Source organism: Eulemur rufifrons, chromosome 2 (genome assembly GCF_041146395.1).
Source record: "Eulemur rufifrons isolate Redbay chromosome 2, OSU_ERuf_1, whole genome shotgun sequence".
Taxonomy (NCBI): Eukaryota; Metazoa; Chordata; class Mammalia; order Primates; family Lemuridae; genus Eulemur; species Eulemur rufifrons.
In genome coordinates, this window is record NC_090984.1 from 85,073,002 (window position 1) to 85,087,700 (window position 14,699).

A 14,699-nucleotide genomic window follows, 5' to 3' on the forward strand; every position below is an offset into this window, starting at 1 on the left:
CATTTTCCAGGCCCTCCCAGACAACCCTGGGCTGACCACGTCCTTGGCAATGCTGCCGGGCTGCCCGTGCCTGCCACCAGCATTCTTACCTCACACAGAGCCCAGAGATTTCTAAGGAGATGACTGGGGCCCCACCCGTGGCTAGTTCATAATCGGCAGTAGCTGCAGATGAGCTCCACGGCCAGAGCTCTTCCATTCAGTGACTGGACGCTGAACCAAGCAGCGGCCTGGTCTTGATTTGCCCCGTCCGCTGGAGGCTCACCGTGAGTAATGCGTGGTTCCTGCCCTGGGGAGCATGGGACATGCATTGGGACAGTTAGATATGGTACCACGTGATCTCACAATCCACTGTCACTGGTGATCACTGTCACCAAGACAGGGACTCTTCCTGGGGTGAAACAGACCACTCCGCAGTGGTGAGGAGGGACACCTTTACAGGAGCCATGCTGGCTGGAAGCTCATTAGGAGACTAAAGCAGGTCTTGAATGGGACCTTGAACCAAAACAGAGGCACTGAGGATGGAGAAAGATAATAGAGATTGTTTAGAGGGAGTCTGGTAGTTGTCAGGAGGTTTGGGCTTGAGTGTCATGGCATTTGGGGACAGAAAATACAGGGAAGTGGGAAATGGAGTTCAGCTGGACGGGTTGAGTCTGAGGTACCTATGGGACCCCAAGCGGAAGTGGCAAGTCAGTGGCCCGAAGAGCAGGTCTGGAGTCCGTGAGCCCCACGGGGTCTGGAAGACCCAGCTGTGGGTCATCTTGTGTACCTGGGAGTTGGCACTCCCAGAAGTGTGTGTCAAGTGGTAAAAGCCGAGGACAGACCTGAGGGGCACCATGAAATATGGGGGACTGAGCAATAACAGAGGCTGAGCCCCACCCAGGGGGTCAGAGAACGTGGGAGGCTGGTCTCCCAGCAGGCGCCACGGAGGTGCCACATTCAGTGGAAACCCATCACTGTCCCCTGGAACTGGCCCTCAGCAGGGCACTGCAGCCATGTCGAGAGGGGTTTCAGGGGAATGGGAGGGGACAGAAGCAGAAACCCGTGAACCAGGGGTGTGAATGTGTGATGAGGCTGTGGGGTGTGGATTTGTAGACTTCTCAAGATATTTGATGGAAAAGGAAAAAGGAAAATTAGGATGGTCGCTGGGGCAGATTTTTCAACATTTGTCTTAAATCAAGAAAATATTTGCACATGCTTTTGTTCACCACTTTTCCTTTCAACTCCCGAACTGCGCAGCTAAACCATTTTCTGAGCCTGGAAGCCTGGCGTGGAGAAAGGAAATACTCACACGCTCACACACATCCACCCTAGTTCCATTTATTTCTGCTTAAGGGAGAAAATGCTTCTCTGCGAGCCTGGGCCTTTCTTCAGATATGTCCAGATCTCGTCCTCTTGAGTTCAGATCTGAGACCCTGATTTCACCAACTGCTACAGAGAAATGGCAGCTAAATTTAATAGTATTAAATGCTAAATATGTCCAGAGTAATAATACCTTATGCTAGTATGGTACACTTTATACTTTTTTTTTTTTTTTTGAGACAGAGTCTCGCTCTTTTGCCCCAGGTAGAGTGCAATGGCATCATCATAGCTCACTGCAGCCTCCAACTCCTGGACTCAAGTGATCCTCCTACCTCAGCCTCCCGAGTAGCTGGGACTACAGGCGCGTACCACAATGCCTGGCTAATTTTTCTATTTTTAGTAGAGACGGGATCTCTCTCTTGCTCAGGCTGGTCTGGAACTCCTGAGCTCAAACGATCCTCCCACCTCGGCCTCCCAAAGTGCTAGGATTACAGGTGTGAGCCACCGTGCCCAGCCTATACTCTTAAAAAATGTTTCACACTTTTCAGTGTGTTTGGCCTTTACAGCAAACCTCCTAAGGTAATCAGGACGGCTGTTCTTGTCCTTGTTTTAAGAGAAGGAGACTGAGGTGAGTCCAAATTCCAGAGCAGCCAATTCATTCTCAGCCCTGGAGAAGCTCTTCAGCTTCATCTCTGGCTACTCTGGGCCTCGCTCAGCCACGTGGAGCATCCTTTCATCCTGTCTCCTACATGTTATTCCTCTTTTCCTGAAACACGCACCCCTGCCCCCACCCACACAGTAGTGGCCAGGGGTCCCCCTTTTGTGTTCCCACAGCTCCCTGTCCTCATGCCCATCATGCCATGTGGGTCCCAGGAACTGTGAGCGTCTTAGGGTGAGGATTGTGACATATTTGTTTTTATGTCCCCAGTGCATAACAGTGCCTGGCTGACGGGAGGGCTCAGCAGCTGAGGGTCAATGACAGGAGGAGAGAAAGAAGGGATTTAAGGAGATACAGGAGTCCTGTCTGTTATGTGAGAAGTCCCAGTTCTCCTTACACAAAGGGAAGGATGGGGCCGGAGACACGTTGCATAAGTGATGGGGACACTTTGGCTGCTCAAATCTCCCTTTTCCAAATGGTTTGTGCCTTGTTGATGTCACATGCCCATGAACCAGACTTCCTCCGAGACCTAAGCAGCCAGGCCAGGCTGGCATGGTGAGAAAGTAATTCCTTCCTGCTTGTCCACGAGCGGTGGCTGTGGCCCGCGGTGGGCCAGACTTCCCACTGTCTGCTTTCCAAGGCGCTCCTCGGCACGGCGGCTTTGTATTGGCATGTTAGTTAATGGACAAGCCTTGTTTTGCCTCTTTGTGTTTATAAGGTAGGGTTATATTTTTGGTATGAAGGATCAGTAGAGGCTTGGGTGGATTCCCGATTTTTGTCGACATGGACAATTAATTCCCACAGCTAGTGGAGGGCACTAGGTTGAGTTCCATTCAGGCTGTTTCCCTGCCTCCTTTTCAATTTGGGCACTCTGTGCTGAGTTCAGGAATTCGTTTTTAAGAGTCAGGAACATGGCCGGGCAGGGTGGCTCACACCTGTAATCCCAGCACTCTGGGAGGCCGAGGTGGGAGGATCACTTGAGGTCAAGAGTTCGAGACCAGCCTGAGCAAGAGACCTCATCTCTACAAAAAATAGAAAAAAAAATATTAGCAAGGCGACTAAAAATAGACAAAATTAGCCAGGCGTGGTGGTGTATGCATGTAGTCCCAGCTACTCAGGAGGCTGAGGCAGGAGGATCACTTGAGCCCAGGAGTTTGAGGTTGCTGTGAGCTAGGCTGACACCCTGGCACTCTAGCCCAGGCAACAGAGTGAGACTCTGTCTCAAAAAAAAAAAAAAAAAAAAAAAAGAGTCAGGAACATGACCTAAAGGTCAAAGTTTCACCCCAGTGATGCCGGCATGAGCAGAGCATTGGCCAAATGGTCATAAGCCAAGTGTTATCTTTGAGGTAATAGCTTGAAGTTTATGTGGGGGGTGGAGGGGAACAAAACTCAACTCTACATGATTCTTGAGAAGTTATATTTCACAGAAAGTGTCCAACATTATTCATTATGTCTATGGTTTCTTTTTTTGGTGTGGTTGTCTCCAATAGAAGAATAAGATAAGATTTGAATTTAGGGCATGCATATGTTTCCTGTCTGAAGGAGTTCAGCTCTTCACACAACCAAAATCATCTTCTCTCACCACTAACTACAGAAGCCTTCTTGCCATGTGACAAGAGCAGGCAAGGGTTTGGTGGCAGTTGACAGAGTGTCACAAGCACTCATTTGCTCACCTCAGTGTTAGCAGCCATGTGGGGTGGCATGGCAGGGATACACATGACCAGTCAGCTTGGCTGCCAGGTCCCTTTCATGGGGAAGCCCCGTCCCTTTTTGTTTCTTTTCCCTTCCGCTCCTCAGTCATGGGCTGGACAAGGAGGTCAGCACCTTCCACAGCCCAGGTGCTGGTTGGGCGGTTGGCAGGAGCAAAGGCGGCAGGTGCTCTCCTGGCGTGGGTCAGCCCACTCCCCTCCCGGTGCCCTGCCCTGGCCAGATCGCCAGGTCCAAAGTCAAGGAAGCCGGTCACTCGGTGGCATCCAGGCTCTGGGAACGCGCCAGTCCCAGGCTGGGCAGCAGAGACAGTGGGCTGCTCAGAGCATGCCGCCTGCGCAGACAGGCCACGTGCAGAGGAAGGTGGATGCCCTCTGAAGCCCTCCTGTCTAGAAGGAAAATGGACTCTCTCCCGTAAAATAGGCTGAATGGTGGCCCTGGCCAGGTCTGCGACAATTGTGGTGGCTAACTAAAATTGCAATTGCACTTCTTCACAAACCCTTTGTGCCAACTAGGCTAAGGCACAATTCCGGCTCCACTTCCAACTCCTCCTCCCCAAATCAAAGCAAAAGACAGGGTGTGACTGTTGGTGTCCCTTGCTGCCCAGAATTGAAACACGCGTGTCCAAGGCTGCCGTCCTCAGCTTTCCTTTTTCTGATCGATCAGGAAGGTTTGGGTGCAGAAATGATCGCGTTCCATATGTTTGCATTCCCTGACATCCTCCAGCACGTGTTCTTCATGAGAGAGGATCCCAAGAATGGATTGGATACTCACGTGTCAGGCTTTTTAAATTATGTCCCTGCTATTCTGGGCTCTCAGAAGATTAAATGCTTCATTAGTAATCAGGGCCCTGATTGTCAATGTCCTTCCTGGGTCCCAGGGAAGCTTTGCCTGTGCAAGCACTGGGGGAAGCTTGTGGCAGAGGGCCCGGCCCACCCACCACGCCAGGGAAGGCCCCAGGCCCCGGCGCCCTAGCCATGCACAGCTAGGCCTCTGTGAGTCCCTGGGACGGAGATTAGTGTCTATGAGAATCAACTTTCATTCTTTTTTCTGATAAGCAGTGCCTAGTGCATCAAACTGCAAAATGATCCAATTTTATTATACAACATGTAAAGACATATTACATATATACGTTATACATATTTCTCTCCAGAGTGATCCTTCTAAAACATGTCACTCCTCTGCTCAAAACCTTCCCAGGTTTCCCGTCTCATTTAGGGTAAGTTCCAGCATCCCTGCCCCGGCCCGCAGGGTCAGGCCCATGTGGCTCCTGGGAACTCCTTTCCCACCCTTCTCGCCCGCGGGCCGCCCCGCTGTTCCTCACGTGCTTCCACCTCAGGGCTTGTGCCCACGTGTGCCCTCTGCCCGGAACGTCCTCCTCGGGATCTTCATGCCCACACTCTCCGGGACCCTGAGCCAGTGTTACCCCCTGCACAGGTCTCCCCTCATGGCAGTCCTGGCCCATGCCACAGCCCTGGCATCATATGTTCGTCTTGTGGCAGGTTGTAAACCTGCTAGGGGAAGCCTAAAGGCTGTTTCCACTGTATTCCTATGCCCGGCACCCCCGTGCCTAGCACGGTGCCTGGCACATAGGATCACTCAACTCATGCTTGGTCATTTCACAGAGAAGCACATGATAGAGTGACAGACACTAACCTGCAGCTTTCCAAATATTGACATCATTGCAACCACCCGACGAGGCAGCTACTGTTATTGTCCTCACTTTGTACACAGGGCATCTGAGGCACAGAGAGGTTAAGTCATTTGCCCATGGTCACACAGCAGTGCCAGAATTCAAGCTGGGGCGTCTGACCCAGAGTCTCTGCTCGTGTCATGGGCTGAGTGAAGGTGTGCATGAACGGGTTCCTTCATCTAAAGTCATACACAGGACACAAAGCCATCACGTGACCCAACTTTGTTATATAACTTCTAGAGTGTGTGAATGTAAAATGTATAAATGTATCCTGTCGAACTGTGCTGAGGGAGCTGGAAAAGAAAATGTACCCACCTGTTTTACTGGTCACCTCTAGATAGCGGGGCTGTCATGTGATGTGTATTTTCCTCACCATACACATCTGCATTTTCCAAACTGTCCACCCGAGCCAGGGTTAGGCTGATACAACTTAAATGCCCGCTGTTCCCAAGGGCCTCCTGCTGAAGGGACCAGCAGCCACGGGCCGTACCTGGGAACAGCTCCGGCGGGGAGGGCAGGCACGGAGGGGGCGGCCCCCGTGCCGGTGCTGACAGGTCCTTTCTTTCCCTGCCCGTCCAGGACATCATCGAGGGGGGCAGCCTGCGCCTCCCACTCCAGGAGCTGCACCAGATGATCCTGACGCCCATCAAGGCCTACAGCTCCCCGAGCGCCACCCCGGAGGCTCGCCACCGGGAACCGCAGGCCCCGCACCAGCCCTCGCTGATGGGCCCCGAGAGCCAGAGCCCCGACGGCAAAGACAGTGGTGCAGCCACCGGTGCCACGGCCACCCCCTCGGCTGGGGCCAGCGGCGGGCTCCAGCCACACCAGCTGAGCAGCTGTGACGGGGAGCTGGCTGTCGCCCCACTGCCCGAGGGGGACCTCCCCGGCCAGTTCACACGAGTCATGGGAAAAGGTAGAGCCCGATCACCCCGTTTCCCCCAATTTCTTCTCCCTGATTCCACTAACCAGAGCCACAGTTTCTGGAGGGCCTCCCCGGGGTGCCAGATAAATCGCCTTCCTGACAGATGTCACTAGCTCTGTTTTGCAGATAAGGAACATGCAGCTCAGAGAGGTTAAGCCCTTTGGACTTGCACGCCAGTCCCTCTGACCCCCAAAGCCCTGCTCCTTCACCCCTTTCTCTCCACCTCCCTCAGACCAGGGGATGCTGGGCCGTCCCACTGCAGTGCTCACTGGCCCTCGGGGGAGGAAGGTGGGATGGACTCTGGAAAAACTGATTTCAGGAACAAATGACTCACTTGGTGGCTGGTCCACTCCCCAAAGCAAAAGTGGCAAGAAACAAGTGACAGGCTAAAGGGGTACAGGTCCCAGAGCTCCCTGTGCAGAAGGATGCTGGGCCTTTGCAGTGGCCTCTCTCCTCACCACCCAGAGTATTTCCAGATGTGGCCAGGATTTGGAGAATTCTTGACACGGAGCTAAAAGTTCTTCAGTGTCTGTTGCATTTACGTTGGTCCACCATGTGACACTCTAGTGCTAATGGCTTGTGTTGATTTAGCCATTACTATGTACCAGGCCCAGTTCTCTGTGTTTACCTGTGCAGCTTACTTAATCCTCAAATTACCCCATTTTACAGGGGAGGAAACTGAGGCACACAGGCTAATTAGCCCATCTAGGCTGGCACAGTTGATGGCAGAGCTGGGGTTTGAACCCTGCGGTCTCTCTATCATCTGCATGGCCACCACCGTGCCTTCTTACAAGCTCAAGATAGAATAGGTTCAGTTCCACGTGATGGCTCCCCTTAGCTCTTAGGTGATAAAACCCAAACTTAAAGAATCACTTGTCATCTGGCCTCTCCTTGCTACCCCTGCTTCCCCTACTCCCTCCATTCTATACTCCAGACAGACTTTATATCTTTGAGTTCTCAAAAGCTTGGATGTTCTCTTACCTCTGAGTCTTTGTGCGTACTTCCTCTCTGCCTGGAACCTGGGGCCCTACTAGTTCGTACAAAGCCTTAATATAAATTACAAAATGACACCCTTCTGGGTGGATTTGGCACTGTGGGTACTCAACTTGGTGCGTACTTGTGCAGTGCACAACCTGTACATCTGTATGTGACAGCCTTGCCTAGAATGCTCTTTCCCCCACTCCATTCTCTTCACCTGTGTCATGCCGCCTCATACTCCAAGTCTCAGCTGAGTCCTCACATGCTCCAGGAAGGCTTCCTCATCCACGTGGTGGGTGGGGTACCTCCTCACATGCCGCACAGCCCCTTTGCTTTCCTAGTCTTGGCCAAGTTCACACTAGATTGTAATTGTCTGTCTGTAAATGACTGTATCTCCATCGAAGCACTGTCAGACCACTTTTAATACCCACTGAATATCCTGCCTATAACACGGTGCTTATTGTAGGTGCCTGATAAGTATTTGGTGCACAAATTGAGGGATAATAGCATCTAAAGTTAGGCCTTCCCAAGGACTATGCAAGCGTACCGTGGCCATGCTGTGTGCATGTCTGGAGGGCAGGGTGGGAGTTACAGCACGGCCCTTTGGGTGAGAGCACCCTTTCCACCCGGACTGCCCTCTGCCTTCCCTGGGGCTCAGACTCTCACGTCCATATCCTTGAAAATGTCCACCACTAGAATAATTTGTGCTTGATGGGCCGTTTCACAAGAAATCTTGATTATTTAAAAAATGTGGTGAAGGGTAGCACCTTTCCTTTGGGAGGGGAAAACAATTTTTTTTCCTTTCTTGTCCAATATTTCAGACCATTTTAAGAAACCAAGTTTTCACCAATAGAAATGGCCACCTGAGCCCATAGTTGCAGTAAGAATAATCCTGATGATCCTACAAAAACCTTAAATTCATAGAAATTCAGTTCAGGAGATGACTCATAGGTTCCTTTGGAGCTTGATGGCCAGGGTGGGCCTTTGTTCTCCCTCCTCCACCTCCCCACCTCCCCTGCCCGCACCCACACCCACCCACCCCTCCACTGTGCTGGATCAGAACAGATTTCCCCAGGGGTGAAGCCACAGCCCTGCCAAGCCCATATAGGACAGCTTCCCAAACATGTGGACGTCAGCCCCCTTCCCATGAGCCCCACACTCCTCTGGTATTGCTTCTTTATATTTTAACTACTTTGAAAGGAATTGCTAATATAAACCCAATTCATGCTCAACATACACAATTTTAAAAAAAATGGTGGAAAGTGAAAAACAGCCCTCCCTCCCCTCAAGCCCTGCCATCTTCCTTCCCAGGGATGGTGACTGTTAAGTTTTGGGATATTCTTTCTGAAACTTTATCATCACATACAAGCACATGAATATCTACTTTTACATACACACACAGGCCTTACTTACATTCTTTTCTGCAGCTTGGTAGATTTTTTTCAATATTATATATTAATACTTTCAATATTTCTATCAATACAAATAGCACCATCTCATTCTTTTTTTTTGAGACAGAGTCTCACTCTGTTGCCCAGGCTACAGTGAGTGCCGTGGCGTCAGCCTAGCTCACAGCAACCTCAAACTCCTGAGCTCAAGCGATCCTCCTGTCTCAGCCTCCCGAGTAGCTGGGACTACAGGCATGCACCACCATGCCCGGCTAATTTTTTTTTTTTTATATATATATTTTTAGCTGTCCATATGATTTCTTTCTATTTTTAGTAGAGATGGGGTCTTGCTCTTGCTCAGGCTGGTCTCGAACTCCTGAGCTCAAACGATCCGCCCACCTCGGCCTCCCAGAGTGCTAGGATTACAGGCGTGAGCCACCGCGCCCGGCCTCCATCTCATTCTTTTTTAAAGGTTGCATACTCTTCCACTGTCTGCACAAACCATAATTTATTTAACAGGGTCCCAACTGATGGACATTGAGGTGGTTTCCAAGTTTTTGTTATGCCAAACAATGCTATACTGCAAATCTATGTGCAAAGGCTGAGGAATAAATGCATTCTGTGACAGATTGGTCATGCAGGGTTAGGGAGAGGGAGGAATCAAGTGTGATGCCCAAGTTTCAAGCTTGGTCTACTGTAGTGCTGGACGTTTTTGCTCTTTGGTTGACTTCTTTTGTCCACACATCTCCGCTGTGGCCTTGTAGATACCACCACCAAAGTCAGAGCTTTATGGCCTCTATAACAAGAGTAGAATGGGCCACACCAACATGGCCTTGAGAAGTCCAGCGTTGCGTGTGTGTGTGTGTGTGTGTGTGTGTGTCCATCCTCTACCCCCAGATCAACTCTGCTCCATCCTTGGCAGCACTTACTTGAGTGTGTAGGTGAGCCTGTGTGTGCATACCTGTGCACGTCACTCCGAGAAAGTGACCCTCCAATGACCGAGCAGCAGGCCTCCTGTTCAGGCGCACACCCACACGCCTCCCAGCCTAAAAGAGGTGCCAGCCCATTCCTCTAAACACAAACGCCACTGCCTCTCCACCTGGCCAGAGGTGCACGCTCATTCATAAGATCACGGAGGCTGCTCTCTGCTATGGCGGTGGTCTATAATGCTTGTGAAGCCTGCTCACACAGAGCCACTTTTACAGAAGAGCTCAGGACGCTGCTGCTCACTGCTGTGTTCTTCTCGCAAAGTGTCTTATTGCAGAAGGCTTAATATAGAATGGTATGACTGGAATTAACCCAAGGGGCTTCTCGAGGCAAGGGCTGCTGTGGAATGAGGAGCCTCCTGGCCTTTTTTGTGAACCTTACGTAAAGCTACAGACACACATACCTCTCAGCATGTTGGTCCTGAAAGGAAATCAGAGGCAGATCTCAGGGGTTAGCCCGGGTGTGCATTTTTCTAACTCATCTACTTTTTTTTTTTTTAATTCACAGTGTGCACTCAGCTCTTGGTCTCCAGACCTGATGAGGAAAATATAAGTTCCTATTTACAGCTCATAGACAAGTGTCTAATTCATGAGGTGAGTAGTGACAGGTTTTACCAAACTGTTTTTCTCATTGCTTAGAAATGGTTCTCAGAGTTTCTGTGATGTGATCGCTTTGGTCTCCAACAACTTGTTTTTGAGGGGTGAACAGTCATTAATAATAGTTTGGGCAGAACTAGGCCATGACAGCTTCAAACCTAAACACAGCTTGTGTATTCCCGTGGCGTCCAAAGATTCGCCCGGACCGAGAGCTCTGCCGTGAGGGTCAACGCCTGACAGAACTTCTGACGCCAGAAGAATCCCCGAGTGACCGAGCCTGGGGAGCTTAACGCAGAGCCCTGCCACCTAGCTCTGGGCATGCTCAAGTCTTTTTAAATTGTCGTGTTGAACTCTTTTGCCTTTTAGCTCGGGGAAACGGGAGGAAGAGAGCCAGCACACACAAGAAGTAATGCGTGTTTGTGGGTCAATGGCTGTTGAGCCGCATTTATTTTGACTTGTGGCTTCTGTAGGATTTGTATTTGTCACACGTCCTTGCGAAGGAGGCTCGAGGCAGGGAGGAGGGGTGCCCACCTGCCCCTCGGAGCGCAGCCTGCACGTGCAGAGTGAGGCGACTCCTGGGCATGCCGGCCAGCCCTCCGCCCTGGTGGCTGCCCCTGAGGGACGGGTGGAGAAGAGGGGTTGTGCCTCAGATCCAGGACTCCGGTGGCTCCTTGGCGCACACTCCCCAAAGGGTAACAGGGACAAGGTCCAGGCTGGAGAAACTGGGGACCAGATAAACCTAGGGCAGTGAGGTCTCTTTGTAGGATTCTGATGTGAGAATGAGGTGGTAGAGGCCCCAACCCTCTCGCCATTGCCGTGTTGGCAGCCAGAGTCCAGGGGCCGGTGGGCTCCAGCGCAGGGGTGCCCAGCGCAGTGGTCTGGCCCTTCCCGCTTGCCTCTCACACACCCCCCCTCCCGGCTGCCACACAGGCACCGGGCTACTGAAGGTTCCATTTGGTTCTTGGGCCCCCCACCTCCACGGGCAGGTGTACAGCCCCCCTCTGGGATTCTACCCCAGCCCCTCCTTCCCCTTCAATCCTATTTTTGCGGTTTCTTCTCCCAGCAGTGTGAATTCCTGTGTGCCCTGGCAGCTCCAGCCACAGCTCTCTGTCACAGCGTGATTGTAGTGACCGGCTTGCCTAGGTTGGGAGCTCATCCAAAGTACTGGGTTTTTTACTAAAAAAAATGTTATATTTTTTCTATTTAACGGTTTCCCCAGAGCAACCAGGTACTGTCTGATGATGGCTGACACCCACTGAAGGGTTTGTGTATTTGTGTCAGGAAGGGACAAGGCCGCCTTTGCCCAAGCTCTGACTAACCCTTTTCTGTTTCCAATCCTGACCCTGTGTTTGTATTGGCCGGCAAAAAGCCACAGAAAGAAGAGAAGGCAAGAACACAGGGGAGGATGTCACAACGCGCTCATTCAATAGATATTTTCTGAGCACCCAGGCCCTGTCCCTAGCTAGGTGGCTTAGATGCGAGAGCGGTGGGTGAGACAGAGAAAACGGGCCGTCACGTTCATGACGACAAAGCCTCTGATAAGGTCATCCCTGCGCCCCTACGCACAAAGGAGCAGCGGCACCTTCCCCAGAGCCGGACCCGGGCATCCCTGCGCGCCGGGACCGGGAGGCTCGGTGGAGACTCGTCAGTAAGGAGGCAGCGGAGCGCGCAGGGCTGTGTTTTGCTGGGGAGGAGGACGTTTGGAAGGGGTTGAGGCAGATGGGTCAAGGGAAGATCTAAGCTTCTGAGAAAGCAAACAGGAGCTCTGTGTCCTCTCCCACACCCACTCAGCATCAAGACTTCCAAATACCCGAGGACAAGGTCCCTTCCACCTCGCCTCAGGTGGCCAGGCCATGAAACAAAAACGACGAGTCCTCCAGCTGCCTCTGCTCAAAGCGCAGCCTGCCTGCCTCGTTGGTCCAGCCCTGCACTCGGCCCTGACGCCTCGCCCTCCCAGGCGCCCCAGCTCTGAGTTTCTCTCTTTCCCTTTTGCCTCCCTGGGAGCCCTGAGTGATTCGGAGCGCAGATGGCACCAGGTGGGGGCTCTTGGGGACAGGATCACAGGCAGGGAGGTGCTTGTGTAAACCGGTTTCAGGAGGAAAGGCCTGCACGCTGCTGAAGGGAAAACTGGTCAAGGCTTCTTGTTATTATCCTAGTTCAAGAAAGAGGAAAAGCATCTGAATAGCTTTGCACAGCCTCGGGTGAGTCTGTGTGGGCAGAGCACACCCCGCCTGTGAGGCCCTGCGGAGACACAGCCTCCACCCCGGAGGAAGCCTGGCCCGAGCTCAGCAAGACAGCTCCCTTTCACAGCCCGAACGCGCTGTCCTTTAGGGGGCTAGAAGCTGGGAAGGTGTTGATCAAGCCAGCATACCTCCCTTCCTCCCCAGGGGTGAAGGGACCAAGTCTCTAGAATAATAAAAGGAAGGATAGGAAAGTTCTGAATTTTACATCTAAGACCAGTCACTTCGAGTCCTGGGTTATAATCCCAGGCCTTTTGCCACTTTGCTGTGTCTTGAGGTGGTTCTGGAAGGATGGGTTCTTGCCCCTCTGTGAGCCTTTTAATCCAGCCACATAAACTACGGGGTGCATCGCAGCTGTCTTCCTCCAGACAGACTGCTTGGTCTGGGTCTGCTGGGGACAGAGGACTGTGGAAGTGGTGGCTGGGAGTGTCTGGGCAGTCTCTAGGCACGGAGCCCTCCCTTGCCCACCAGGCCCCCGAGGAAGCTGCTCCCCAGCCCGACCTGGGGCTGCCAGTGGAGCGGGTGCAGTGAGATATCAGGCATCATGGCCAACAGCAGATCCCCCGTAAGGGAGCGCTCTTCTGCAGGCACAGGAAGCAGTTTTCAGAAATCACTGCAGTCAGCCGTGACCAGGCTCCAGCGCACTGACTCAACACCTCCCAGCTGAGAAGAACCGGCCAGTGCACTCCCTCGGCACTGCTGAGGGGCTCGCTCCCCTCTGCAACCCTGAACGAAGTGAGCCTAATGCCCCACTAAGAGCGGATGGGCTGGCCACTGCAGAGGGGTAAACATTTCCATCTTGGAGGCTGTTTGCCGCCCTGGGAGGTGTCGTGTGTGCAATGACGTCTTGGGAAGCACATCTGTACAGTGAGCCATTCACTCCTTTGCCACTTGGAAACTCAGGCCAGTTGTCCGTCGGGTTGGCTCCAGACCAGCTCAGTATTGCAGTTTTGAGACCTTGAAGTCATTTGATTTGTGCTGTTGTTGGAGCTGAAGATCATGGTTGAATAACAAATGTGAGGGACACCCACGTCACCACCAAACGGCTGGTCTGTGCAACCGGGAAAACCTGGTTAGAGCATCTGTAAGTGGCGGGTATTGAACCATTAGTAACAGCTAGGCACGTCCTAAATATTGTAAGTGCTTCTCATGTGTTATTTCATTCTCACAACATCCTTTGGGGGGTGATACTGTTATCCTCAGTTTTCAGAAGGAACCGAGTCCTGGGTGGAAGACCTTGCATAAGGGTAAGCAGGGATTCGAGCCCTGCCCGTCTGCATCCAGAGCCTTCCCCCACCCCGGTGTGCCTGCATCTGTGTCCTCGCTCAACACTGGGCTGCATACACCGGTCAAAAGCAGAATCTGTCCTCTCCCTTTCTTAGTCCAGCAGAAATGTTTGTCTTCTGCCCGGTTTGCAGAGGTATTCGTGTGTACTTGGACATTCAGGGAGCATCATCAATAAATGAGGGTCATGGAGGAGAACCACATCCTCACCTTCCAGCGGTGAGCCCGACCGCCACACGCCTGCAAGGGGGCCGCACCTCTTTCTCTAACGGGGCACATAGCCCTACAGTTGGGCAGCCCTCCTTGATGAATATTCTTAATGGCATTTGGCTAAGGTCACCCGGGAGGAAGGGGATTGCAAGTCGTCAGCGATGTTTCCACGGTATGATTAACATGCTTTTGCTTTTGTGCACAGAGCTCTCCTGCGTTTAGGTCCGTAAAGATTAAGCATCATCGGGAGAAAATTAAGCTGTCATTTTTTTTCTCTCCATTTAAGGAATCTGTTTCATTTATGGGAACTAGTCATTTAGTCTGTTACTCTAAGTAATATTTTATTACTACTTAAAGATTTCATGCCTTATTGACAAAACTCGGGAGTCTTATCTCCATCGTTGTTACCGCTAATCAATCAAATCGGATGGGTTCCCGCAGCAACATGTTCTGGGCACTTGGCAGGGGATTCATATATCACGTGGGGTCCTCGACATCTAGAATACCGTGTGTCGGTGTTCTACCTGCAGCAGAATTACCCCAGCACTTGCTGCAGACACAAACTCCCCAGACACCCCGCCAGAGGGATTAAATCAGTCTCTGGGCATGTGGGAGGGAATCTGCATTTTAACTGTCTCCTTGGGTGAGTCTAACACACCGTGAATTAGAGAGTCCCTGCCTTGGGTACTCAAAACCCATGTAAAGTCCTTCCCTCGGCTGCAGTGCGTACAAAGGCT

The 14,699-nt window shown here is 51.9% G+C and overlaps 1 protein-coding gene across 4 annotated transcripts in view; it reads left to right on the plus strand.

Annotated features, from left to right (window-relative positions):
• Positions 1-14,699, plus strand: part of SAMD4A (sterile alpha motif domain containing 4A) — a 209,712-nt gene that overhangs the window by 171,355 nt on the left and 23,658 nt on the right. For all 4 annotated transcript variants that reach the window (XM_069487010.1, XM_069487027.1, XM_069487033.1 and 1 more), the window contains 2 exons: positions 5,937-6,270; positions 10,140-10,225. In XM_069487010.1, coding sequence (XP_069343111.1) covers positions 5,937-6,270; positions 10,140-10,225 — 420 coding nt within the window. The remainder of the gene's footprint in view (positions 1-5,936; positions 6,271-10,139; positions 10,226-14,699) is intronic.